The 25,988-nt window shown below is 45.2% G+C and overlaps 1 protein-coding gene across 2 annotated transcripts in view; it reads right to left on the reverse strand.

Annotated features, from left to right (window-relative positions):
* CAPN14 (calpain 14) overlaps window positions 1-25,988 on the reverse strand; it is an 85,652-nt gene that overhangs the window by 42,369 nt on the left and 17,295 nt on the right. For both annotated transcript variants that reach the window (XM_040351320.1, XM_040351318.1), the window contains exons 2-8: window positions 17,158-17,552; window positions 13,041-13,110; window positions 10,437-10,555; window positions 7,028-7,164; window positions 4,503-4,677; window positions 1,791-1,856; window positions 1,593-1,678 (exon numbers count right to left, since the gene is read on the reverse strand). In XM_040351320.1, the coding sequence (XP_040207254.1) occupies window positions 1,593-1,678; window positions 1,791-1,856; window positions 4,503-4,677; window positions 7,028-7,164; window positions 10,437-10,555; window positions 13,041-13,110; window positions 17,158-17,388 (884 nt within the window). In that variant the 5' untranslated portion in view covers window positions 17,389-17,552. The remainder of the gene's footprint in view (window positions 1-1,592; window positions 1,679-1,790; window positions 1,857-4,502; window positions 4,678-7,027; window positions 7,165-10,436; window positions 10,556-13,040; window positions 13,111-17,157; window positions 17,553-25,988) is intronic.

Genomic DNA, 25,988 nt, shown 5'->3' on the forward strand with positions numbered 1-25,988 from the left:
CTATGACAGTAAACAGTAGGAGCTGAGGAGCGCATAGGTGAATGACAGCAGGTAGTATAGGCAGGAGAGGGGTGTAAAGGATATGAAACTGTACAGGAGAGGAGTAGGGTATGACAGTGAGCAGTATGTACAAGAGTGGAGTTTGAAGGGTATGACAGTGGGCACTAGGTACAGGAGATGAGTTTGAAGGGTAAGACAGTGGGCAGGATGTACAGGAGAGGAGTATGAAGGGTATGACAGTGGGCAGTATGCACAAGAGAGGCGTTTGAAGGGTATGACAGTGGGACACTTGTACAGAAGAGGTAGTTTAAAGGGTATGACAGTGGGCAGTATGTACAGAAGAGATGTTTAAAGGGTATGACAGTGGGCAGTATGTACACGAGAGGCGTTTGAAGGGTATGACAGTAGGCAGTGTGTACAGGAGAGGATTTTGAAGGATATGACAGTGGGCAGGATGTACAGGAGAGGAGTTTGAAGGATATGACAGTAGGCAGTATGTTCAAGAGAAGAGTTTGAAGAGTATGGCAGTGGGCAGTATGTGCAGAAGAAGAGTGCGAAGGGTATAAGAGTGTGCAGTATGTACAGGAGAGGCGTTTGAAGGGTATGACAGTGGGCAGTATGTACAAGAGAGGAGTTTGAAGAGTATGGCAAAGGGAAGTTTAAACAGAGGAGGAGTTTAAAGGGTATGACAGTGGGCAGTATGTACAAGAGAGGAGTTTGAAGAGTATGACAGTGGGCAGTATGTGCAGGAGAAGAGTGCGAAGGGTATGAGAGTGCGCAGTATGTACAGGAGAGGCATTTGAAGGGTATGACAGTGGGCAGTATGTACAGGAGATTAGTTTGAAGGGTATGACAGTGGGCAGTATGTAAAAGAGAGGAGTTTGAAGGGTATGAGAGTGGGCAGTTTGCACAAGAGAGGATTTTGAAGAGTATGGAAGTGGGTGCGGTATGTGCAGGAGAAGAGTGCGAAGGGTATGAGAGTGTGCAGTATGTACAGGAGAAGAGTTTGAAGGATATGACAGTGGGCAGTATGTACAAGAGAAGAGTTTGAAGGGTATGACAGTGGGCAGTATGTACAAGAGAAGAGTTTGAAGGATATGACAGTGGGCAGTATGTACAAGAGAAGAGTTTGAAGGGTATGACAGTGGGCAGTATGTACAGGAGAAGAGTGCAGAGGTTATAAAAGGGACATTATATGTAGCGGTAGGGTGCAGTGGGTGCAAATGGAAATTATACTTTTCCACCTTGTTTACATCAGACTGAAATTGGAAGTGTCTGCATTAAAAATCAAAAGCCGATACAGTTTATCTTTGAACTAAGGGGTACTGCACATGAATAGAAAAGCTCAGCTGTCCACATTTTAACTAGGTAAAAATTATTTCTTACCCTGTTTGGCTTTAGATCCCATGAAATTGTAAAGAATGAGCTACAGTATTGTACTAACTCTAGTAAAATATACCAGTTTGGTTACACAAGCTCTTATTGTCTTCATGCACTTTCACATTTCTACCACTAGAGGGAAGCATGACACCCCATACAGAGATATTAAAGAGAAGTAGACTTGTTTTTTTTTTTTTTTAAGTTTTACTCACTTGTCACTCCAATTTCCCTTCCATTCAATCTTCCCCCATGGGTTCCTCAGCCTAACTAAATTTTCTGTTCCAGATTTGCAGGTCACCTGGAGAGAAGAGATGGCAAAACCTGATTCATTTATCGAACACAAACAGAGAAGGCTGCTTTATCGCTCCGAGAGACATTCATCAAAGGGGTTTATAATTGTGGATTTTTACCTTTCTGATTCCCGTCACCGTGTACGCGTGTCCGGCCACTAATCCGTTCTCCAGAACCCTTTCAGGCTAAAACAGAATCACAAAATAGGTCAGCGATAAGACGCAAGCCGCAGCCATTCAGCACATTAAAAGATGGGATTTTAGAGGATTGTTCAATGCGGTTTCAGCGACTGCAGAGCTCAGAGCTCTTGTCTGCCGCTCACACCTCGCTGATCTACATTGCATTGCTAGTACTCCTATTAGGCTAATTTTGTAAGGTCAGAGGTCAGGGAGTATAATTATTTTATTAATTATTCTTTCATATTCCAAGAGGCCTAGAGTGGGGGGAGAGGAGCAACACAGGGTCCCCCCCCCCCCCCCTCGCAGGCCCAGGATTAAGTTCCCTGAACACCAAATAACTGGCAGCAATACAGTTAAATTAAATTGAAGTCTTACTTTTTATCTCTTTATAGTCCTGCAACCCACATGTTTGGGTGTGTGGATTACTTTTGCTAGAAAATGCATCAAAAATAGAAATTCAAGAAACAAAGAAAAGTGATTGCAGAAAAAGACCAAATCTGTGCCTTTTTTACTATTTTTATACTTTTTTTTTAACATTTTGGTCATTTATTTTGTTTATGATTTTTTTTTGTGTGTTTTCTTTTTTTTTGCTTTTTTGTTTTTATCTTTTTAACCTTTTTGTCTAATTATAGATCTATGTTTATCACAATGCGTATTCAAATTCTCTTACCTTTGACTACCTCTGTTCCAAGCATCTGTTACACTTTTGGTAAATTAAAGCGGAGCTCCACCCAAAAGAGGAAGTTTGCCCTCTCCGCCCCTCAGCTGCCACATTTGTTACCTTTCTGAGAGGGGGGAGCGGGTACCACTTGCTGGGGACTTTGCCTCAGCAAAGTCAGCCAGAAGTTCGGCCCCCACCCCTTCTCCTTCCCCCCGTCGGCGGGCAATTCAAGTAGCGCAGCGCGCTTTGCCTATGCGCAGGAGGGAATCGGCTGTGAAGCCGCAAGTCTTCACTGCCAGGTTCCCTTATCGGCAGCACCCAAGAGCCAATTGAAAAATCAACTAGGGTGAAGACACTGCATGATCCCTGGACAGGTAAGTGTCCTAATATTAAAAGTCAGCAGCTACAGTATTTGTAGCTGCTGACTTGTATTGCAGAGAAGGGGGCGTGGCAGATGTGTGCTGATTACTGAGTGTGCTGGGCCTTACTCTGGGGCCTATTGTACTCTTTTATTAGTACAAAGTCTGATGATCTGTTTCTGGGACTGGACTGGAGCATTATACCTGTATAAAAAAACTAAAGTTTTGAACAGTAACCTGTGTTCATGTAGGCAATCTGTGTTTCCAATTCTGACTGCAATCTACCTTAGTGCTAATTAATAAATTAAATGTGACCTCTTATGATGAATGAATTAAAGGTGACCTTATCAGGGCCGATCCTAGGGTCACAGATGCCTGGGTGCAGAAATATTTCTGGCGCCGCCACATGGGCATGGTCATCTTACTAACTCCTCCCCTTTATAAATGTTTCTATGACTACGACTCAAACACAGAGATGCTCCCCTAAGAAGTCTTCATTAGTGTCCCCCATCAGAGCCCCCCCAGCAAGTGTCCCCCATCAGAGCCCCCCCACAGCAGGTGTCCCCATCAGAGCCCCCCACACCAGTTGTCCCCATAGATCAGTACTTGTCCAATAGATCCATGTAGCTCGGGCACGCTGGGAGCAGAAGCACATTACAGGGGGGCGGGGCATACATGGCATCTTTGGTTACTTGGAGGGTGACGCTCGGAGAGCATTTCTGGATGGCACGGGATGATTGGCAGCAGCTCCGGCCAGAAGCCTCTCATCACACCGCCTATGGGAAAAGAGCCCACACACGCAGAGGGGGCAGGGCAGACAGGAGACTGCTCCATGCACACTGGACAGAATTAATTCCAGTACTAGGCTCCGCTGTGGTACCCAGCCCGGATTCCGGGGACAGCGGGAGGTATGCGCTCTTGTCAGTTGCCAGCGGAGAGAGAAAGCGGGATGGGGAACCGCAGCACCATACCTCTGGACACAGACAAGGAGGAGGGAGGGGAGCACTTTGGAGCTTCGGCGCCCCCACCTCTGCTGTGCCTGGGTGCGGAGCACCCCATGCACCCTGCCTAGGATCGGCCCTGCCTCTTATGATGGCTCTCGATAGTCCTGCTTTCTAGTCCTCTTTAGCCCTGTAAGACTGGATTGGACCCTCAAATGTTCTAGCACTGTGGCTAGTTCCTTCATTTGCTTTGGAGCAACTTTCACCAAAACAGGAAAAACTCTTATGAAGAAGTTATAATGGTCACTACCCACCTTTAAAATTGTATATGCATATTTACAGCCAGTGTTTGGCTCAGTCACTTTCCCTATATGGCTGCTTTACCCGTATACATGAGACTCTGTTTTCTAGGAGTGCAATTCTCTATGTGATCTGTCCCCTGCCTTCTAACACATACCCAAAATCTGGGTGCAGCCAGACACTCTCGTACCTTTTTGAAATGCCTGAAATATGTCAGAGTTTGACAGAACAATAATTTTCCAGCTGGAACTATTGAAATATATTTTTTCGAGATATATGATAGAGAAGAAAAAAAAATTCAGTCAAATTATGTGTACAGCCATTAAAAAATAGATAGCATTTTAATGCTGCAATGTGAAAATAGGAGAGGGTCGTTGTAATTTGTACTTACCCCGGCCTTTGTCTGGCAGCCCATCAAGGACCCGCTGTATGCTGCCCGTACCATGATCTGCCACAGGTCCACAGGAGCTTGTTCTAGCTTAATGGTCATGTTGACCCCGCCAGTGAAATCCACCAGAGCTTCAGACACTTGACCAATCTGCAGATCTTCATAGGAGCCACAGAGTCTATCAAAGGAGAGGAAAAGATTACGCTTGCAGTCAACCACTATAGGGCAGTATGAAAATCTCAAAAAAGGCATATGCTCTGAAGCAGTGGTCTCCAAACTGCAGCCCAGGGGCCCTTTGCTTGCTTTTCTCCAGCCCCTGGGGTGCTGTTTTATTCACTGACACCAATGAAGGGCACAATTCCTCCCAATTTTACCAATTATGGGGCATTATTCCTTCCAATGACATCAACATGGGGCACAGTTTCTCCTATTGACACCAACACTGGGGTCCAATGACACCAAGGATGGGGCACAGTTCCTTCCATTGACACCAACAATAGGGCTTAATGACCCCAACAATAGGGCACAGTTTCTACCAATGACACCAACGATGGGACCCAATGACACCAACGATGGGGCACAATTCCTCCCAATGACACCAACAATGGGGCACAAATCCTGACAATAAAACCAACAATGGAGCTCATTTCCTTCCACTGACACCAATGATGAGGCACAATTCCTCCCACCGACACCAGTGATGGGGGATTGTTTACTCCCACTGACGCTGAGACATTTTGTTCTTCCGATGGCCACCGTCCAGCCCCCCCCCCCCCCCCTAAGTCTAAAGGACAGTAAACCAGCCCTCGGTTTAGAAAGTTTGGAGACCCCTGCTCTAGACCAATATTGTCCTCATGTAACATGGACCTTGCCCATGTGCTTTAGAGCAGTGGTATCCAAACTCCAGCCCAAGGGCCCTTTGTTTTCTTTTCTCCAGCACTTGGGGTGCTGTTTTATTCGCTGACACCAAAGAAGGGCACAATTCCTCCCGATGATACCAAAGATGGGGCACAATTCCTTGCAATGACATCAATGATGGGGCACAGTTTCTCCTATTGACACAAACAATGGGACACAATGTCACAAATAAAGGGGCACAATTCCTCCCAATGATACCAACAATGGGGCCCAATGACACCAATGAAGGGGCACAATTCCTTCCAATGAAACCCAACAATGTGACCAAATGATGGGGCACAATTCCTCCAAACGACACCAACAATGGGGCACAAATCCTGCCAATGACACCAATAATGGGGCTCATTTCCTCCCACTGAAACCAGTGATGGGGGATTGTTTACTCCCTCTGACGCTGGGACATTTTGTGCTCCCGATGGCAACCGTCCAGCCCCCCTAAAGTCTGAACGACAGTAAACCAGCCCTCGGTTTAGAAAGTTTGGAGACCCCTGCTCTAGAGCAAAGTTGTCCTCATGTAACATGGACCTTGCCCTAAAATACCCATCAAATTTCCATGATCTTACAGTCTTTGAATTTAATTTGGAGGTACACTCATCTGACAGCATTGCCGAAGAATCAAATAACATTTCCTTTTAAATGCCGCTTCTCTAATTAAAGTCAACTTGTCACTCCCTGAAACTCGCCTGTTCAGCAATAGCTGCCAGCAGTGATGAAGGAATGCATGCTAAATTTTAGCACAGAGCACGTAGGAACATATGCCACCCAAGCTTCCAGGTAAGTTAGGGCGGACCTTTCTGTAACCTGCTATCATATATAAATTCCTAAAATGTCACACACATCGACAGTATCATTTGTTAAAGAAAAAAAGCTGCTCCCATTATTATTAAAAAGTTACTCTTGAGCTTCAGTTTAGTAACATCACCCAGGCTGGGATGGTGCCAATGTGCTGCACACAGGAGGCAGCATTTCCTCAGTCTCCTCTCTCTTGCAGTGATCAGAGTACAACATTGTAACTCTGTAACAAGCCACAAGGTGGCGCTGATCTGTGTCAGACATTACTGAACAAGGATTTACATGAGTTTGTGATTGCTGAGCTGGCATTTCTGTCAATAAAATAGATGCTGACCCTGGATGATGCCAGAAAAAAGATGGCTCCAGATTTCTGCATTATCAGGGGTTGTAATATTAATAGAGCTGACACTCTATCATCCTGATAATGCATTCATTATGCAGTGAGTCACCTCCATGCAGCTAGAGAAATTATTTGCATTTCTTGGTGGCTTGCTGAATTGTAAAGGAAGACAGCCTCTGAGCTCAGGTTTTTTCACACAGCGGTTCTCAAATTTTTGTTTTGACAGGTCCCCTTAACCCAGAACCAAACCATGGCGTTTTCTTTAACTCAGTTATATTATCTTGCTACCATGAAAAGACACTGCAACACTGCCCTCTTGTGGACAAACACAAAACCATGCTGTGGTTGTCTGCATTGATACTGAATTCTGCTTTGATTAAAGCATAAAATCTTTCCCGTTAGACAATGAAAGGGAGAATCTGGTTGCTCGATGCAATACAGACAGTCCTTTTTTTTTTACCCATATTCCTACACTTACTTGGCATAGGCTTTCTCTAGCAGAGGGCCCCAGAACAGGTTCTTCCTTGAAGAGGACACAAACAAGTGCTTGCCATCTTTATTCACAGGTAGGCGGTCATCAACTACCACATCGACCCACTCGCCAAAGCGCCAGAACTGTAATAGAACCATAAAAGAGTCATTCACATGCAGGCAATGGTCATATAATTCTTTGGCTCCTCACATATTTTGTTGTTTGGGTCACTGTTCATTGACCAGACAGAACAAGAACACTTTCAAAACACATTAGCTGCTTTCATACATCCAGGCAGACAAAGCTTTTTTTGCAAATAAAACCCCTTTCTGTCCCTTTGAAAGCTGTGATTATGGAGTTTACCAGTTTGAATCTCCTGTTGTTCACTTTGCAGTAACTGTTCCAATTTGCAGTTTGTTCACAAGCAGTACATGAGCTGTAAAGCAAGCCCTCATTGACCTCTGTATCTGCAGGCACTATGGTAAAATGAATCCTTAAAAATTCCCAGCACTATTCAAGTCATTCTCTCAGCAGCTCAGCTCCCCTGCTTACCCGTCCCAGCAGTAATTCAGCAACTCAATTGCCCCTCTCCACTTTTCCAAGTAATAATTTAGCAGTTCAACTCATCCTGCTTACCTCTCCAAGAGTAAATCAGGAGTTCAGCTACCCTTCCTCCCCTCCCCCATCAAGGTCTGGACAGTTCAGTTTCCCCTTTAAAGCAGCAACTCAGTTCACCCTGCTACCCCTTCACAGCAGTAACTGAGCAGTTCAATTCACCCTAACCCCCTCCCAACAGTGATTGAGAAGGTCCGCTTACCTTGCCGCCCTCTACCAGCAGTGACTTATCAGTCTTATAATTTCTGTAAGAGGGGTGCAGGGTGAGCTGAGCCGCTGGATGAATTAGTGGAGTGATTTTGTTTTTTGTTTTTTTGTTTTTTGTATTTTGTTGTTATATTGTATATATAGCAATACATTATTGTTTTTCTCCCTTTGTTTTATAATTATGTAGTGTTGCTTTTCTTTTTTTTTTGTACTTTTGTTTCTGATATGTTTTGTTTTTACTGTTCTTAAAATGATAAGGCTAATGAGGGACCATTTTCTGGCACAAGATGATATGATGACATGATCTTCTGTACTACACAAGAACCATTTAAACCCATTGCACCCTTTAAAATCACATTTCCTATTAAAGCAGAGCTCCACCCTTAAGTGGAACTCCTGCTGATCGGAACCCTCCCCCCCTCCGGTGTCACATTTGACACCTTTCAGGGGGGAGAGGGGTGCAGATACCTGTCTAAAGACAGGTATTTGCACCCACTTCCGGCCACACAGTCTCGGGCAGACTGCGGGCATGACGTCACCTCCCGTCGTCCCCCCGTTGTGTTCTGGGAACACTCGGCTCCCAGTACACAGCGGGAGCCAATCGGCAGGCGTAGCGCGACTCCCGCATGCGCCGTAGGGAACCGGGTAGTGAAGCCGGAGCGCTTCATTTCCTGGTTCCGTCACCGAGGATGGCGGTGGGGGCAGGAGAGTGACGAGTGATCGCTCGTCCTCTGCTGCGGACGGCGCTGGACTCCAGGACAGGTAAGTGTCCTAATATTAAAAGTCAGCAGCTGCAGTATTTGTAGCTGCTGGCTTTTAATATATTTTTTTTCAGCGGAGCTCCGCTTTAACTCCAAAAACTGTCACCAAAATGATGAAAAGTTGACTGTAAACGCTCTGTTTTCATTGAGATTTCAGGGAAACAAAAACTCTTACAAATATAAATGAAATGCAAACTCTGAGTTTCTACAGTCCTAATCTGTAGTTGCTACAACTCCCTGAGGCTAGCATTGGCCGTAGAAGATCTGCTTAGGGGTCACGGCTTTCTTGTAACACATAATTTTCCTAACCAGATAATTCCCGGCTGCTCTTTGGCTCCCGCCAGCAATCTCTGCGCCGAGTTCTAACACCGCTATTTATTTACTGCTCATGATTATAATGTGGATTGCTGAACACGAGCCTGTACCTCATAATAGCTACAACCCAACCAGCGATAAATTGTAATAACTGTTCATTATTGGGCCTCAGCATTACACTAATGGCACACTACGGAGGAGTAAGGTCAATTACAAGACTCAATGGCGTTATTCCCGGCTCTAGATACAGGAGATCCCATTAAAATAAGAACTTTGTTTATATCTAACAACAAGCAGAGCTTTTTTTCTCAGAAAATAGGTGCAGGAACTCAACTACGACCCGTTCAGATTTCACAAACAGTAGAAGGGTCTTAAAGGGGCATTAAATACCAGAATTGCATTACATACATAGTGAAGAGTTCAGGGGGTTAAAAAAGCTGTCACTTGTAAACACAGAAACCAGACTTCTGTGTTTACAAGTGATTGTGGTGAGAAGGCACCAAAGGGTCTGAGCCAGAGGTGGTGGAACTGAGTTCCCCCAAGTTCCCCCTGAAAAAAAGCCCTGACAACAAGTATGTGAGCGGGGCTGATAGTCGCCACTGCTAGGTTATAAAAGAAACTCATTGGTAATATCAGATGAACACTGAAGATTTGGAGAGGGTTTACAGAGGGACAACTAGATTAATGATGGAGACAGGAAATCTCGAGCGATAAAAGGTCATCAAGGCTTGATTGGTTTAAAAAAAAAAAGATGGCTTCAGACATACTTGAACATTATCTTCAACCACTTGCCTATATACGTTGGCAAAGTGGTTCGCTATCACGAATTACCGAATGGGTTCATCTGTACCTTTAAGGGTGACAGTAGGCGTGCATGTGCCGCCGAAGGGACGCGCACGTGCTGGGAACCCGATGTGTGTGCGATCGCCAAGAACTTGGCAAGAATCTCTTGCCGCCCGAGTGTACAGACACTCCTTTCAAAAGAACCACGGTTCTTTTGAAAGGCAAGAACACGGTGACGTCATCGCGTACGACGAGCATGCGCTTGTCACATTCTATGCCATCGCCGCCATCTTGCTGCACCCTTCCTATGCCTAGGAAGCTACCGTGCATGCGTCAAAGTCATTTCGAGCATGCGTGGGTTTCCATGGCGACAGGTAAGTATACACACTCTCGGGTTTCTCGGCAGGTTCTCTATTTTTCTCGGCTTCAGAGAAAGTGATTTGAATCATCAGACTGAGGACATCTAGTGGCAGAAAAAAATGCAGTGGGGAAAATCTTATGATTAAAGCTGAATATTGTAGCAAAGTCTGAATTTGTTACTTTGTGTTTTATTGGATTATTCAGTTTTAACTTGTAATGTTGTGCTGGAATACTGCGTTAAAGAACTCTATAAAGAACAAGGGTGCATCAGAAATCATGGTAGGCGGTTTACTTATCAGTATACTCTTTAGATATATGGGTCTCTTATTGAAAGCATTTTTTAGCAATCTTTTGCAACAGTGTGCTTTACTCACCCGGAAATGGAAGATTCCTGCATAGTTCTTGTCAAAGCTTTGGCTCCGAGGGACCACATTGGTGAAAATGTCCTTGTGGAAGGTGACTGAGGCCAGTGCAGCCAGGAACCAACAGTTTTCTGGAAAGGATAGAAGGTTTATTAAGTATTTAGGATGGCAAGGTGACATCAAATTACAGTGGATCAGGGCTACTCCATAGAGGAGAAACCGAACCGTCACTCTCAGTTGAGAGTCAAGATGGTGGTAGCACCAATGTTGGAGTTCCTAGTGGTACATCAAATATCCTTTGGGTAACAATCTTTTCTATGGTTAACAAGATTAATATTGTTATGATTATTAATATTATTATTAGTAGTATTGTTATTATTACCACTTGCCGACCGCCTACCGCATATTTACTGCGGCAGGTCGGCTCTATTGCACAAAATAACGTACCTGTACATCATTTTGTGCAATAGCCACTGGGTGGGCGCAAGCATGACCTTGCCGGAGGCGCGATCGCATGCTGATTGGACACTGGGAGGCCAATCAGCAGGTCCGGCAGACCCGATGTCCGCCGGCCACCCATGATCATTCCAAAGAGAAGCAAAACTGCAATCTGCCTATGTAAACAAGGCAGATCGCCGTTCTGACAGGGAAGAAGATGGAGATCTCTGTCTTCATCCAGTCAAAGTAACCCCCACACAGTTAGCAAGCACCCCCTAGGGACACACTTAACCCTTTGATCGCCCCTGATGCAAACCCCTTCCTTGCCAGTGTCAGTAAAGTAACAGTGCATATTCTGGATGGACTTGTGTCTTTTTTCAACCTGACTAACTATGTAACTATATTTTTAGCACTGATCACTGTATTAGTGTCACTCGTCAGCAAAAAAAGTGTCAGTTAGGTGTCCGATTTGTCCAATGTGGTTCCTGCAATGTCGCAGTCACACTAAAAATCGCTGATTTACGCCATTACTAGTAAAAAGATTTAATAAAGAAAAATTCACTAAAAAATATCCCATCGTTTGTAGACGCTATAACTTTTGCACAATCCAATCAATATACGCTTATTGGGATTTTTTTTTTACCAAAAATATGTACCTGAATACATATTGGCCTAAATTGATGAAGAAATTCGATTTTTTATATAAAAATATATTCTTTTCTTTTTTTTTCAAAATTTACGCTTTTTTTGGCTTATAGTGCAAAAAATAAAAACAACAGAGGTAATCAAATACCACCAAAAGAAAGCTCTATTTGTGGGGGGAAAAGGATACCAATTTTATTTGGATACAGTGTCACATAATCACGCAATTGTCAGTTAAAGTAACAGTTCTGTATCGTAAAACATGGCCTGGTCATTAAGGGGGTAAAACCTTCTGAGGCTGAAGTGGTTAATTATAATAAAATAAATAAAAATATAATCTAAATTGCAAGGCTGTTCGAATTCCAAATGCATTTTCCAGGAAAAGTTTTAAAACCTATTTTTGATGCAAAATACTACATGAAAGATGGTTAATTATGCATAGTGGGTCTTGCACTAATAATAGATAGTGTTGTTATAGGTGAAAACTGAATAAATAAATCAACCACTAGCTAATTATACAGTATGTATGTTGGTGGCTTAAGCTATATGGCCAAAAATGTTGTGGTCATCTGATAGTCACTAGGGATGAGCTTCGTATTCGAGTCGAACTCATGTTCGACTCGAACATCGTATGTTCGATCGTTCGTTGAAATACGAACAAAACGGGTCCTTCGCGCCAAATTTGAGTTACGTTTCACAGACCATAATTCACTGCGGCATCGCTGGCTGATGATTGGCCAAGCATGCACTATGACCCGCATGCTTGGCCAAGCACAGCTTTCAAAAAACGGAGAGCCATAATTGGCCAAAGCCAGGGTGGCTTTGGCCAATTATGGCTCAGGGGGTTTAGTACACGCCCCACACTATAAAAGGCCGCCTGCAGGTCGGCCTTGTGTAGTGTGTTGCGGTGGTTAAGAGAGGACAGAGAGAGTGTCATTTTTTGCAGGTAGATAGAGCAGGCAGGCAGGCAGGCTAGTCAGTTAATGTTACAGTGTGTAGAGGATATATATGCATCCCAGGTGTTGTACATATATTTATACACTGTATAAAATGATTAAGCTCAGGTTTTTCGAGTGAAGAGTACTGTTAATACAAGAGCTTGCATTTTGGATAATTGTATACTTCCAGCCTTGGGGTAATAGTTTGGACCCTGTTCTTTCCCAGCTTGACTATCACCCTGTGCACAAAGCCGACTCCATAAAGACATGGTTTGACCAGTTTGGTATGGAAGAACTCAAGAGGCCTTCACAGAACCCTGAACTCAACCCTACTGTTCACCTAGGGATTGGTATACCAACTGCAAGCCAGGTCGTCTCGCCCAGCATCAGTACCTGACAATCCTTGTTGAGGCATCATCTAGGGTCACCATTTTCCTAGATTGAGATGCCAGTTTAGACATGGTACAATTATGTAAATCCTGGAGTCTGTAAAGTTCTTGAAAACTTGTACAAATTTTCAAAGTGCGAATTTGTGAAGTTACTGAGAGTTCTATTGAATACAAAACTGATTAAAAGGGGTTCTTTGATATATTAGTACCTGTAAGTCCTTGATGAAGATCAAACCTGCTGGCATCATGAAAAAAAAACTGCGGATTCTTCACCAGCTCCTGTAAAAATAAATGAGGTTATTCCGTTGCAATTGGCCCGATTTTCATCATGATTACAGCGCAATCATCACTTTGTCTTCCTAGGAGCCCACAAGTATCAGGCTGGCTTTACAAATGTTTGTCCCTTTCTGCACTGTAATAATTACATAAAGATCCCTTCCTTAATTAAAGTGTAGCGGTATCCAGATTAAGTAATGAAAGCCATAAATATGAAATGCTGCAACAGCAATCGTGGTGTGATTATTCCCTACGGAGTATTAAAGCCGAATCCCGCCAGAATGTTTGGGTTATATAAAATATACAGATATAGTGGAAAACAATTCAAAACGGCTGACTTTTAATCATCGGAGCATTTGCATTAAAGTCCTGCATTTGCCGACATTGTGACTTTGTTTGAATTCATTAAAAACTGTGCAAAGCAAGTGAAAGGTAACCCTTTCCTGTCCACTAATAACCAATCTATGCGTTGTTTTGCTGTTGTGCCTCTGAACGCAACTGCACCCTTATGTACTCTGGAAAGTGTGAAAATGAAAAACAGAATTTGATTGGTTGCCTTGATTAACCAACAGGTTACTTGCTTTTGGACACAAAGATATTCATATTGTCTCTGCTAAAAAGGACTAGCAACTATTCTAATTTACCCCTAGAGCCAAGACCATATAGCCAAAGGCTTAGGCCAAGGGTGTCAAACTCAATTTCATTGTGGGCCGCATCAGCATTATGATTGCCCTCAAAAGGGGGGGTTGTATCTGTAAGATTTGATGTCCAGCGCATTCCTTCCCCTTATATTAGGTGTCAAGAGCCACCCCACAATCAGAATTTGAGTCCCCCACTCTCCCTTACATCACAGTTCACCCCCCTTACGTTATCCTGCTGCTGCTGGGAAGAAGCTGGATGCATTGCTTGAAAGCAGAAAGTAAGGGTCTGGAGGAGGACCAGAGGAGGGCTGGAGAGATGCAAGGGCAACATGAAATGGCCTGGGGGGGCTGAATTCAGCCCATGGGCCTTGTGTTTGACACCTGTGGCTTAGGCTTTTGCTTATGTGAGTGGTACTGACTGGAGCCCAGAGCAGCATTTTTTGCAGGAAGGTTAAATACGTCCTTGTAATTATTATTGCTGTTTACATAGCTTTACAGGTTAAACATTTGAGTATGGGAAAAGCAACTTTCCTTTAAAAATTGTGACATATATATCAGCTATAACATATATATCAGCTATAGCTATACATCTACCTAGGTAATATTTAACGCTATTAATAAGATATTTTCATAAAAAATAAGCAGAAAGGTATTAGCTTCAAAAACTGGTCAAATCATCACCAATGTAACCTCTTGATGCTAGACTTACACATATATGTTGCCCCACAGAGGTGGGTGTTAATGACGGGTGGTCACATATATACATCCATTGCAGTGTTGCCAACCGACCGTATTTTTACGGACAGTCCATAAAAACGGGCACTTTTTTCCCCCCGTTCGTAAATGTCCGTGGTTGCGGGAATGTGCCAGTAAAAATAGCCGAGATCGGTTCGGCTTGGAACTGCGCATGGAGATTGGAGGCAGGGGGTGATTGGAGGCAGGGGGCCTGGGGGAGATTGGAGGCAGGGGGTGTTAGTGGCAGGGGGTGATTGGAGGCAGGGGGTGTTGGTGGCAAGGGACGATGGAGGCAGGGGGAGATTGGAGGCAGGGGGCCTGGGGGAGATTGGAGGCAGGGGGCCTGGGGGAGATTGGAGGCAGGGGGTGATTGGAGGCAGGGGGAGATTGGAGGCAGGGGGCCTGGGGGAGATTGGAGGCAGGGGGCCTGGGGGAGATTGGAGGCAGGGGGTTATTGGAGGGAGGGGGAGATTGGAGGCAGGGGGAGATTAGAGGCAGGGGGAGATTGGAGACAGAGGGAGATTGGAGGCAGAGGGAGATTGGATGCAGAGGGAGATTGGAGGCAGGGGGACATTGTGGCACCGCAGAGGGAGATTGGAGGCAGGGTGTGTTGGTGGCAGAGGGGGATGGAGGCAGGGGGTGATGTGACTAAATAATTTTCCCTTATTATATCGAAAATAACAAAAATATGTTTTTTTACCTTAATATCTACCTTAAATCACATTGCTATTTGCCTAGCGTACTTGTTTGTAGCCTAAATACTGAAATTTGCACCTAAAACTGTAATTTAGTAACTTTTGTGAAATGCCAGTAAAAACGTGGCTGCGCCAGTAAATTTTGGGTGTCGTGCCAGTAAATTTCAATCTAGTAGGTTGGCAACACTGATCCATTGATCTATGCTGGGTGCTCCCAGTACTGTGACTTAGTAGTCACCAACAACTTCCAGATAATTTTTGTAATCGGGAGCTGGGGATGGGCTCCCAATTACGTGATCACAATAATAGCCAATCACAGTGATCACATGATGGGGAAGTTTAACTTTGCTCCCAAGGTTACAAACTGGTTAAAGGGCTGTTGGCAAGTGGTTAATTTGTTTGCAAGCCATGGCAACAGTCCACTGTGTTCCCAGATTCCACAGCTTATTGCCATTGACTCACTTTTCCCAGAAATCTACACAGACTAACTTGAGAGATTTGCCTTTACATCATGTCTTTTAGACCTTGTACACATGGTCAGACTTTTGACCATGTGTACATGGAAGTATGACGGAAAGATAGAGAACAGGTTCTCTATCTAAGGTCAGTCGGACTTCCGACAAAAAAAGTCAGATGGAGGCTACACACAGCCAGACTTTCCGAGAAAAAAAGCCTGTCTGACTTTTTTCTCGGAAAGTCCGGCCGTGTGTACGAGACATTACAGGAGGTAAGAGGAAATGTGCTAATAGCTATTGGAAGTATCAAAGTTAATATTTGTCCAGACAAATATGTGAATATGAATGTTGAACCATACTATTTCAGTTCATTTAATTAATACTTCCAACACTATTGGCTATTTGGTTTGAAAAATTACCCTGAGGGAGGGATATTGTACTGATATCAAATTGATATGGAGATGTCCTTATGTTTTTTTCTAGCCCTACTTTTTGGATAGTCCCCCCTGACTTTTTGTTGGAATAAAGTTGTAGCTGGACCTTTTAGCAGTGGTGTGGCTCTTCAGTTTAAATTTTTGTTACATTCTCAACCAGTTTTCCTCCAGAAGTTGATGGCTTTTCATGAGCTGTGGCTAACCTCCCATTTGATGATGCCTGTATAGTTCTGGGGTCAACGCCACTTGGCAGAGCCAGCAGCAGGACACCAATGATCTTTTTGGCTATCTGTAAAGGTCACATTCAGACCACCACTGTGGGGGGGGGGGGGCGTTCTTCCTACTGACCACCTTTGCAATGGTTCCCCAAGAGCTGAAAATCTTTTAGGGGCTTCTCTAGGGCAGGGTTTCTCAACTAGGGTTCCTCCAGAGGTTGCTAGGTGTTTCATGGGCTGTTGCTGACTGGCCTCTCATTTGATGGTTCCTGCATAGTTCTGGGGGTCAACACCACTTGGCAGAGCCAGCATGACACATATTATCTTTTTTGCCTATCTACAAGTATAAGGGTAGCATTCAGATCACCACTGTAAAGGAGGCATTATTCCTATGACCACCATTATATAAGTTCCCCAAGACCAGATTTTTTAGAGGTTCCTCCAAGGCAGGGTTCATCCAGAGGTTGCTAGGGGTTCATTGAGCAATAGGAATTTCAGGCCCTTAGATAAGTTCCCACTGACACCATTGATCTTTTTAGCTATCTGTAAAGAGAAAATTTCTCCCAATGTACACACGTGTAAGGAGGATTATTTCCACAGATCATTAGACTAATATATCCTGAGTTGTAAATATAGTACATTTTATTAGGGATTCCCTGAGACCAGAAATATATGCCAAATGTTCCTCTGTGTTGAAAAAGTTGAGTAAAGTTTCTCTAGGGTAAACAATAAATAATTTTCCGAATGATGCGATAGACTAGATACATCCACATTTGGACAGTTGGCAAAGGGTCCCCTGTACACCTGGGCACCATAGCAGTTGTCCATACTATCTTATGTCCTTGTTTTGCATCTAAAATCCCAATTACAATTACCTGCGGTCTTTTCCACTCCACACATGGCGGTAGTTTTCGTAAGAGATCCCCGCTGCCGATGGAACTTAGTTCAGCAGGAAAGGCGTCATCAACAAACAGCTGCTTATTTTTCAGACTCTGCTCCAACAAGGTCTGGTAGTCCTGGCTCAGAAGCTTCCGAGGCTTCCTAAGTGTCCCTGTACGCAATACTTGTTTTGACTTTTTGCCACCAGAGAAGGTGAGGCGAGGCATGATGGCTAGGGTGAGGCCTTGGGACAGGCGATTTGATTCAGGCCACCAATCAAATTGCTCTGGTCTGCACCAAGCCCCAGTCAAAAAGTGTTCAAGCCGGTTCGTCAAGCAGTAAATTGACAGGTTGTCAACACAGGACCATGCAGGTTAATGTTCAGGCTGGTCTGTAAATAGAGTTATTGAGAAGTATTAATATACAATGAATGAAGTAAAGCATATGTAATTTCTATTATTTGCTCCCCTTTGTTCTGTTAAATATACCATTGAAAGAGTTTTGTTACATCTGTTCGAATATCTAAAAAAGAACTGCCATGGCTATGGTTAAGGTCCACACAGGGCTGAAACATGTAAGCAAGGAAGGACACTTGTTTTTTTACAATCTTGTGCTAAATAAAGGAGCATTGTGCACTAGGACTGGGGTATGCTGGTCTACAGCTTCATAATTCTGGAAAACACATATTTTCCTGTATTTATTACTAGATAATTGTACATTTGCTTTGATTTCGACTCAGAAGTCTACATATGCTGTTACAGCATGGCGACAAGTAGAATACAAAACTAAAAATAAGACAATTTAATCTAACTGTGTCAGTAGTTAATCCCTTTGTGTGACAATATTGTGATCAGCAGACCTTGTAAAGGATCTGTTATGAAGTGTTTATCATTCCCCGTCACTGGCGTCAGCTCATCACTAATTCGTCTTTTATTATTTAATTAGCAACCCTGAACGGCATAGATCTGTAAAGTCAATGCATTTTTACACATCTTATTTTATATCAGAGCAAAGAACGATGAACGATGATAACGATGATAACCACTCACTCAAGTTCATCTTGAGTGAGTGGTTGCTATGGGTTATATATATATATATATATATATATATATATATATATATATATATATATATATATAGATATATATATATAGATAAATCTATATATACTATAATATATAAATTATTTATTTCTAAGTCCTATTTATAGCCATATTTAGATAAATTCTTTAATGCACAAGGGGCACAGGTGACAAGGTGACAACGCAACAGTGCACTTCGTAGAAAGTTGTCATTCCACAACAACACTAAGGGCCAAATCCTCAAAAGAGATACGACGGAGTAACTGCTGTTACTCCGTCGTATCCCTGGTCCTAACTATGGAACTGATCCACAGAATCAGTTTTCCACAGTTAGGGAGAAGATCCGGCATGTGTAATTGAATTACACTGCCGGATCTTAGGATGCAGTACCGCATCCGCCGCTGGGGGCATTTCGTGTCGAAATGCCGCCTCGGGTATGCAAATTAGCACTTACGGAGATCCACAAAGCTTTTCAGCTTCGTTTTTTCTCCGTAAGTATTAAGTTGCATACACAAAATTAGGGCTGCTTTTACATGGTGAAAAGTTAGTACACCATGTAAAAGCAGACCCTTCTGTCTAGCTACGCGTTTTTTTTTTTCGAATTTGAATTTTTTTTTTCGCGCCGTATCTTTTTTCTTTCCCGACGCAACTTTATTGACCCGTCGCAATCCACAAAGCCCGACGTAACGTAATTTTGCGCTATGCACGTCGGGAAAATGACGTCACGAGCATGCACAGTACGGCTGGCGCGGGAGCGCGCCTCATTTAAATGGGAATCGCCCCCATGAAATGAGGAACGCCTTGCGCCGGCGGAAATTAAGTTACACGGACAGAAATTTCTAGGTAAGTGCTTTGTGGATCGGGCACTTAGGTAGAAATTTTAAGGCAGTGTAACTTAAATTAGAAATTTGCCGTTACGCCGGGTCTTTGTGGATTTGGCCCTAAGTGCCTGAAAAAGGACCTACATTGCATGACCACCAGGTATTATTGTGATGTGTATGTCATGCCAATTTTTTTTTTCTAATGCCCTGTACACACGATCGGTTTATCCGATGAAAGCGGTCTGATGGATTTTTTCATCAGATATCCGATGAAGCTGACTTTCATCAGTCTTGCCTACACACCATCAGTTAAAAAAACAATCGTGTCAGAACGCAGTGACGTAAAACACAACAACGTGCTGAGAAAAATTAAGTTCAATGCTTCTGAGGATGCGTCGACTTGATAATGAGCATGCGTTGATTTTTTAACCGATGGATTTCCCCACAGACAATCATTTTTTTCTATCGGTTTTTTAACCATCAGATAATTTTAAAACAGGTTCTAAGTTTTTCCTGCGATGGGAAAAAAACTGATGGGGCCCACACACGATCGGTTCGTCTGATGAAAACGGTCCATCAGACCGTTTTCATCAGACGAACCGATCGTGTGTACGCGGCATTCGTTTTGGATAGAGTGGTGGGGATTAGAGCTCCTGTTACGTTTTATCTACTATCTGGGGGTCCATTCGATACATTTCTTCACTTCCTGTACAGTCCATAGTTGCTAAATATATCAACGATTATGCATTTATTTATAATAACTATTTAGTAACATTTAAAGTGTGTGTATAGAAAAAAAATTTTTACGTTTTGGATAGAGTGTGGAACTGATTCTCTGTCAAGTTTTATTGTCTGTGTCCCCGCTGGGGAGATTCAGCCACTGTTTGTCCTGGTGACCTCACAGAAAGTTAAACCCTAAGGGCCAGATCCAGAGAGAGAGAGTACGCCGGCGTATCTACTGATACGCCGGCGTACTTTCAAATTTCCCGCGTCGTATCTTTAGTTTGAATCCTCAAACCAAGATACGACGGCATCTGGGTTCGATCCGACAGGCGTACGGCTTCGTACGCCTTCGGATCGTAGATGCAATACTTCGGCGTCCGCTGGGTGGAGTTTGCGTCGTTTTCCGTCTCGGGTATGCCAATGAGCTTTTTCCGATGATCCACGAACGTACGCGCGGCCGTCGCGTTCTCTTACGTCGTCTCTAGTCGTCTTTTTCCGGCGTATAGTTAAAGCTGCTGTTTTGCGGCGTATAGATAGACTTGCCATGTTAAGTATGGCCATCGTTCCCGCGTCGAAATTAGATTATTTTTTTTTTGCGTAAGTCGTCCGTGAATAGGGATGGACGTAAGTTACGTCCAAGTTAAATAAATGACGTTGTTGCAACGTCATTTCGCGCAAAGCACGGCGGGAAATTTCGAAACGGAGCATGCGCAGTTCAATCGGCGCGGGGACGCGCTTCATTTAAATGATTCACGCCCCCTAATCGCCCCCTAATTTGAATTCCGCCACCAGAAATACACTACGCCGCCGTAACTTACGGCGCAAAATCTTCCTGAATTCGACTTAAAGCCAGGTAAGATACGGCGGCGTAGCGTATCTCTGATACGCTGCACCTATCCATTTCTATGTGGATCTGGCCCTAAAATTTTAGGGTTGTCGCCAGAACAAGCAGTGGAGTGAAATCTTCCAATGTGTACACCTGTGCCGGTAGCAACTGCCTAAGGCCCCGTACACACGACCGAGTTTCTCAGCAGAATTCAGCCAGAAACTCGATCGGAGCCGTATTCTGCCGAGAAACCCGCCCGTGTGTACACTTTCGGTCGAGGAAGCCGGCGAGTTCCTCGTCGAGCCAAATAGAGAACATGTTCTCTATTTCCTCGTTGTTCAATGAGGAAAGTTGGCTCGCCGAGATCCTCGGCGGCTTCACACAGAACTCGACGAGCAAAACGATGAGTTTTGCTCGTCGAGTTCCTCGGACGTGTGTACGGGGCCTCAGAGGGGTTTTATTTATTTTTTTAGAGATTTTCTGCTGCACTCCAAAGACAAAGGAGAAAAGAAATACATTCATAAAGGAAATTCATAAGGATAGAGTCAATCCCCCTGATAGACCTATAATCAGTGGGATTGACTCACTTTCAGCTAGATTAAGGGAGTATATTGATATTCATTTGCAACCCTTAGTAGGGGTACAAAGGCATTCCTCAAAGATACGAAACATTACAATTATTGAATGAATGTGTTATAGGAGAACATACTGTGATGACTTCAGCTGATGTGGCATCACTGTACTCTAATATTGTTCACCAGGGGACATTGAAAGCAGTGAATTGGGCATTGAAAAGAGATGGTAAAACCAAAAGGAGACATCGGAAATTGGATTTTTGTTTAACTCATAATTATTTTTGATAGGATAATACTTATTATTTGCAGGTTAGAGGCGACGCAATGGGCGCAAAATGTGCACCGCGCATCGCCAATTTATACATGGCAAAATGGGAGGAGGAGGGTTTATTAGATAACCCAGATCACAGGATCAGTCTATACAAAAAAATTATATTGATCTGGAATGGTATTATGAACGATCTGGAATTGGTTATGCAACTGATGAATACTAACCATCAAAATATCAGTTAACCTGGGAAACCTGTAAACATCAGGTGCAATTTTTAGATTTGGAAATTAGTAATACACCATTTGGCTTAACAACAATTTTTTTTTTTAAAGACATAGATAGGAATTCATACATTCGCACCACTAGCTGTCACCATAAGCCCTGGACAATACACTAGAATTAGGAGGAACTGCACGAAGGCAGAGGATTATGACATACAATCAATCAAACTCACCAAAATGTTTAGGGATAAAGGTTACCATGACAGGTTTTTGGAGAAAGAGAGAAATAAGATTAGAGATATTAATAGAAATACATTGGGCCAGATTCACGTAGAAGTGCGGCGGTGTAAATACGTTTCACCGCCGCAAGTTTTCATCGCAAGTGCCTGATTCACAAAGCACTTGCAATGAAAACCTACGCTGGCGGCCTCCGGCGTATTTATTTATTTATTTATTTAACCAGTTGGTAACCGCCCTATAGCCAAAATACGGCTACAGAGCGGTTACTGTACTCTAGGAGGGCGTCAATGTACGTCCTCCCAGAGACTGCGTTGTGCGCGCCCGAGCGGGCGCGCACACGCGATCGCCGGTGCTCGCCGGGTCTACGGGACCCGCAGCAACAGCACTCGCGGTAAGGAGCCAATGGACGCGGCTCCTTACCACGTGATCGCGCCGTCCAATGACGGCGCGATCACATTTGTAAACAAACCCTGCAAGCTGGGTCACATGCAGGTCATCTCTCTCCTCTCCTCACACCGTTGCAGCGTGAGAGGAGAGGAGAGAGATTTTTTCAAATCGATAGTAAGTGCAGCAATCCCCAGCAGTCCCCAGCAGTGCCCAGCAGTGCCCAGCAGTGCCCAGCAGTGCCCCATCTTTACCCCAGCAGTGCCATCTGTCCCCTAGGAAGTGCCATCTGTCCCCCAGGAAGTGCCATCTGTGCCCCAGGCAGTGCCATCTGTGCCCCACTAGTGCCATCTGTGCCCCACTAGTGCCATCTGTGCCATCTGTGCCACCTGTGCCCCACAAGTGCCCCAACAGTGCCACCTGTCCTACACCAGTGAACACCAGTGCCACAAAAGTAAAACAACACTGCCACATCAGTGCCACAACACTGCCACCTGTGCCCATAAGTGCCACCTGTGCCCATAAGTGCCACCTGTGCCCATAAGTGCCCACAAGTGCCGCCTGTGCCCACAAGTGCCGCCTGTGCCCACAAGTGCCGCCTGTGCCCACGAGTGCCGCCTGTGCCCACGAGTGCCGCCTGTGCCACACCAGTGCCGCCTGTGCCACACCAGTGCCGCCTGTGCCACACCAGTGCCGCCTGTGCCACACCAGTGCCGCCTGTACCAAACCAGTGCCGCACCAGTGTCATCTGAGCCACACCAGTGTCATCTGAACCACATCAGTGCCGCCTGTGCCCATCAGTGCCACCTGTGCCCATCAGTGCCGCCTGTGCCCATCAGTGCCACCTGTGCCACACCAGTGCCGCCTGTACCAAACCAGTGCCGCCTGTACCAAACCAGTGCCGCACCAGTGTCATCTGAGCCACACCAGTGCCACACCAGTGTCATCTTTGCCACATCAGTGCCGCCTGTTCCCATCAGTGCCACCTGTGCCCATCAGTGCCGCCTGTGCCCATCAGTGCCACCTGTGCCACACCAGTGCCGCCTGTACCAAACCAGTGCCGCCTGTACCAAACCAGTGCCGCACCAGTGTCATCTGAGCCACACCAGTGCCACACCAGTGTCATCTGAGCCACATCAGTGCCGCCTGTGCCCATCAGTGCCACCTGTGCCCATCAGTGCCACCTGTGCCCATCAGTGCTCATCTGCACCCCACCAGTGCTCATCTGCACCCCACCAGTGCTCATCTGCACCCCACCAGTGCTCATCTGCGCCCCACCAGTGCTCATCTGCACCCCACCAGTGCTCATCTGCACCCCACCAGTGCTCATCTGCGCCCCACCAGTGCCATCTGCGCCCCACCAGTGCCATCTGTGCCCCACCAGTGCCATCTGTGCCCCACCAGTGCCACACCAGTTCCACCTGCACCGCTGCAGTGACGCCTGTGCCCACCAGTGCCGCCTGCTAATCAGTGACCCCAGAGCCACAGCAGTGCAACCAGAGCCACACCAGTGCCACATTTGCCCATCAGTTACACCTGCGCCACTGCAGTGCCACTAGTGCCCACCAGTGTTCTGCAGTCCAGCCTCACTAGCCACCAGTATGGCAAAAAAATTTTTTACAACCGAGCAGGCCTTCCAGAAACTATGGGCGTCTGATGACAGCTGTGAGGAGTCTCTGTCCGATTCCGATTCGGCCTATGAGCCCGTAACAGGAAGCGGGTCTGATACTGATTCAGAGGAGGAACCTGTGCCCGTTAAAAGAAGGCGTTCTGGCGTGGAGCAGCCTACTACTAGTGCAGTGCCGTCCACCTCGCAAGCAGTGCCGTCCACCTCGCGAGCAGTGCCGTCCACCTCGCAAGCAGTGCCGTCCACCCCGCAAGCAGTGCCGTCCACCCCGCAAGCAGTGCCGTCCACCCCGCAAGCAGTGCCGTCCACCCCGCAAGCAGTGCCGTCCACCCCGCAAGCAGTGCAACAAAGGTCAGGCACCAGTAGGGTGTCCTCTCTGCCCCAAAGGGATAGGGGCCATGCCAGCCTTCCCTATGGCCTTCAAAACCCCCTGTGGCTGCCTTCGAATTCTGGAGCATCAAGTATCCCCCCTTTCACCGCCCAACCAGGTGTACAGGTGAACACCGATAATTTTGACACGATTGATTTTTTTCATTTAGTTTTTACAGACGAATTATTGTCATCTATTGTGGCCCAGTGCAATCTCTACGCTCAGCAATTTATTCTAAGCAACCCCGATTCCAGCTATGCCCGCCCCTTTCATTGGAGAGACCTGACCGTAGAGGAGTTTAAAATATTCTTAGGCCTGACCTTCAATATGGGTCTCTCAAAAAAAAACAAAGGGTACGCCTATTGGTCTACCAAAGCCATCCACCACATGCCCGTCTTCTCATCCCGTATGCCCAGATCCCGATACTTCATGATTCTACGGTTCCTCCACTATAATGACAACACCCAGTGCCCTCCCCGAAATGACCCTGCTTTTGACAAATTATTTAAAATTCGGCCACTTCTAAATTTTTTTTCTGAAAAATTCCCCCAGTTATATACCCCTCAACAAAATATTTCAATAGATGAGTCCCTTGTAAAATTCCACGGCAGGCTGGGCTTTAAACAATTCATCCCAAGCAAAAGGGCCCGATATGGGGTGAAGATGTACAAACTGTGTGACCGAGACACGGGGTACATCTACTCCTTCATTGTTTACGAAGGGAAGGACTCCCAACTACATCCCCCCGAATGCCCCGAATACATCGGAACAAGTGGAAAAGTCGTCTGGGAGCTCATCTATCCACTACTTGGAAAAGGATACCACCTTTACGTGGACAATTTTTATACTAGCTTGCCCCTGTTTAGAAATCTTTACCGGAGAGACACCCCAGCATGTGGCACAGTGAGAATAAACAGAAAGGGCTTCCCCCAAAAATTGGTGAATCAGAAGCTGAGACGAGGAGAGACGACGTCTTTACGGAACCAGGAGCTATTGGTTGTCAAGTGGAGGGACAGACGAGATGTCCACATGCTCACCACCATCCACAATGACACCTACGTGGAAGTCCCCAAAAGAAGCGGCCCAGTGCAGAAACCATCTTGTGTCTACGACTACAATTTATTTATGGGTGGCGTAGACTTCAATGACCAGATGATTGAACCCTATCTTCCCTCCCGAAAATCCCGTCACTGGTATAAAAAAGTGTCCATTTACTTTTTCAGTTTGGCCTTCTATAACTCTTATGTTATCTACAAAAAAGCAACACAGAATCCCGTTCCATATCTACTCTACCAAGAAGACGTTATCACCGCCCTTTTGTTCCCTGAAATGCCACCAGACATTCTTCGCACTGATTGCGTGAGCAGACTTCACGAACGGCACTTTCCTGACAAAATCCCCCCCCGTCGAACAGGTGCAGCCCGTCAGAAGAAATGTCGGGTGTGCGCCAGAGGAGGAGTCAGAAGAGACACAACAGTTTATTGTCCCGATTGTCCCTCCCAACCAGGCCTCTGTTTAGGTGCATGTTTCCGCCGTTACCACACTATTGAAAATTATTAGATAAACAAAATTCAAATTCCCTGTCATTTTCCTCCACACCCCTTATGCCACTGCACTGTACCTACCTCTGCCTTCTCCGTTACCGACCCTGGACTGTTTTATACGACCACGATTTTGCCTAATGCTA

This window comes from Rana temporaria, chromosome 4, assembly GCF_905171775.1.
Source record: "Rana temporaria chromosome 4, aRanTem1.1, whole genome shotgun sequence".
Taxonomy (NCBI): Eukaryota; Metazoa; Chordata; class Amphibia; order Anura; family Ranidae; genus Rana; species Rana temporaria.